We start from the raw sequence: 1,269 nt of genomic DNA on the forward strand, positions 1-1,269 counted from the left end.
CCTAGTCTCTGGTCCCCATGGGGCGGGGAATTTTTTGGTGGTGAAGGATCCCTGGTCATCCTCGCTTCTTGGACGATGAAGACGGCTTCGTTGGCCTGCCCAGGTCTCTGGTCTAGGGGGCGTGGCTTTTGTTTCGGTGAAGGCTCCCTTGTTGGCCTGGGGGCTAGGACAACTTTGCGGGTGGCAGTTTCTGATGGGCTGTGGGCGGCCCGTGTCTCTAGTCCCCCGTTTGGGTGGGGCTTTTGTTGTCTTTCAGGCTCCCTGGTAGAACTTGCTGATGGGCGGCGGCGGCGGCCTGGGGTGGGCTCGTGTCTCAGGTCCCCGGGATGGGGCTTTTGTTGGGGTTCAGTCTTCCTGATCGGCCTGGATGCCTGGCCGTTTGTGCAGCGGCGGCGGCGGAAGCGGCAGTGGGCGGGTCCTAGTCTCGGGTGCCCATGGGGTGGGGAATTTTTGGGGGGTGAAGGATCCCTGGTCAGCCTTGCTTCTTGGACGACGAAGATGGGGCGGTGGGCGTGCCCAGATCTCCGGTCTCGTGGGCGGGGCATTTATTTCCGCGAAGCCTCCCTGGTTGTCCTGGCTGCTTGGACAGCAGCGGCGGCGTCGGTGGGCGGTCCCGAGTCTCGGGTCTTCTGGTGGATGCGTTTTGCTAGGGTCAAGGCGCCCTGGTCGGTCTGGCTGCTTGGACCATGACGGCGGCGGCAGCGACGGCGGTGGGCGGGCACGGGTCTCGGGTCCCATGGGGGGGAGCTTTCTTGGGGCTTCAGGCGACCTGGTGGGCCTGGCTGCTTAGATAGTGGCGCCGGCAGCGGCTGTGGGCGCGTCACAGTCTCCGTACCCAATGGGGTGGGGAATTTTTTGTGTGTGAAGGATCCCTGGTCAGCCTCGCTCCTTGGACGACGAAGACGGCGGTGGTGGGCGTGCCCCTGTCTCCGGTCTCGTGGGCGGGGCATTTATTTCAATGAAGGCTCTCTGGTTGGCCTGGCTGCTTGGATGGCGGCGGCGGCAGCGACGGCGGTGGGGGGGCACGGGTCTCGGGTCCCACGGGGCGTGAGCATTTTTGGGGATTCAGGCGACCTGGTCGGCCTGGCAGATTGGACCGGTGCGGCGGTTTGGGGAAACGGATCTTGCTTCCCCGGGAGGAGGGGCTTTTGTTGGAGTTCAGGCTCCCTGGTCGGCCAAGCAGATTGTACAGGGGTTTCGGTTTGGGGAACGGATATTGGTTCCCTGGGGGGGTGGGGTCTTTTGTTGGGGTTCAGGCTCCCTGATCGG

At 64.1% G+C, this 1,269-nt stretch overlaps 1 protein-coding gene across 1 annotated transcript in view; it reads right to left on the reverse strand.

Moving 5' to 3' along the window:
* Positions 1-1,269, reverse strand: part of LOC103610322 (basic proline-rich protein-like) — a gene marked incomplete at its 5' end in the record, with an annotated part of 17,928 nt that overhangs the window by 14,524 nt on the left and 2,135 nt on the right. Inside the window, one exon of the mRNA XM_008594510.1 lies at positions 582-809. Coding sequence (XP_008592732.1) covers positions 582-809 — 228 coding nt within the window. The remainder of the gene's footprint in view (positions 1-581; positions 810-1,269) is intronic.

This window comes from Galeopterus variegatus, unplaced genomic scaffold (assembly GCF_000696425.1).
Source record: "Galeopterus variegatus unplaced genomic scaffold, G_variegatus-3.0.2 Scaffold10932, whole genome shotgun sequence".
NCBI lineage: Eukaryota > Metazoa > Chordata > Mammalia > Dermoptera > Cynocephalidae > Galeopterus > Galeopterus variegatus.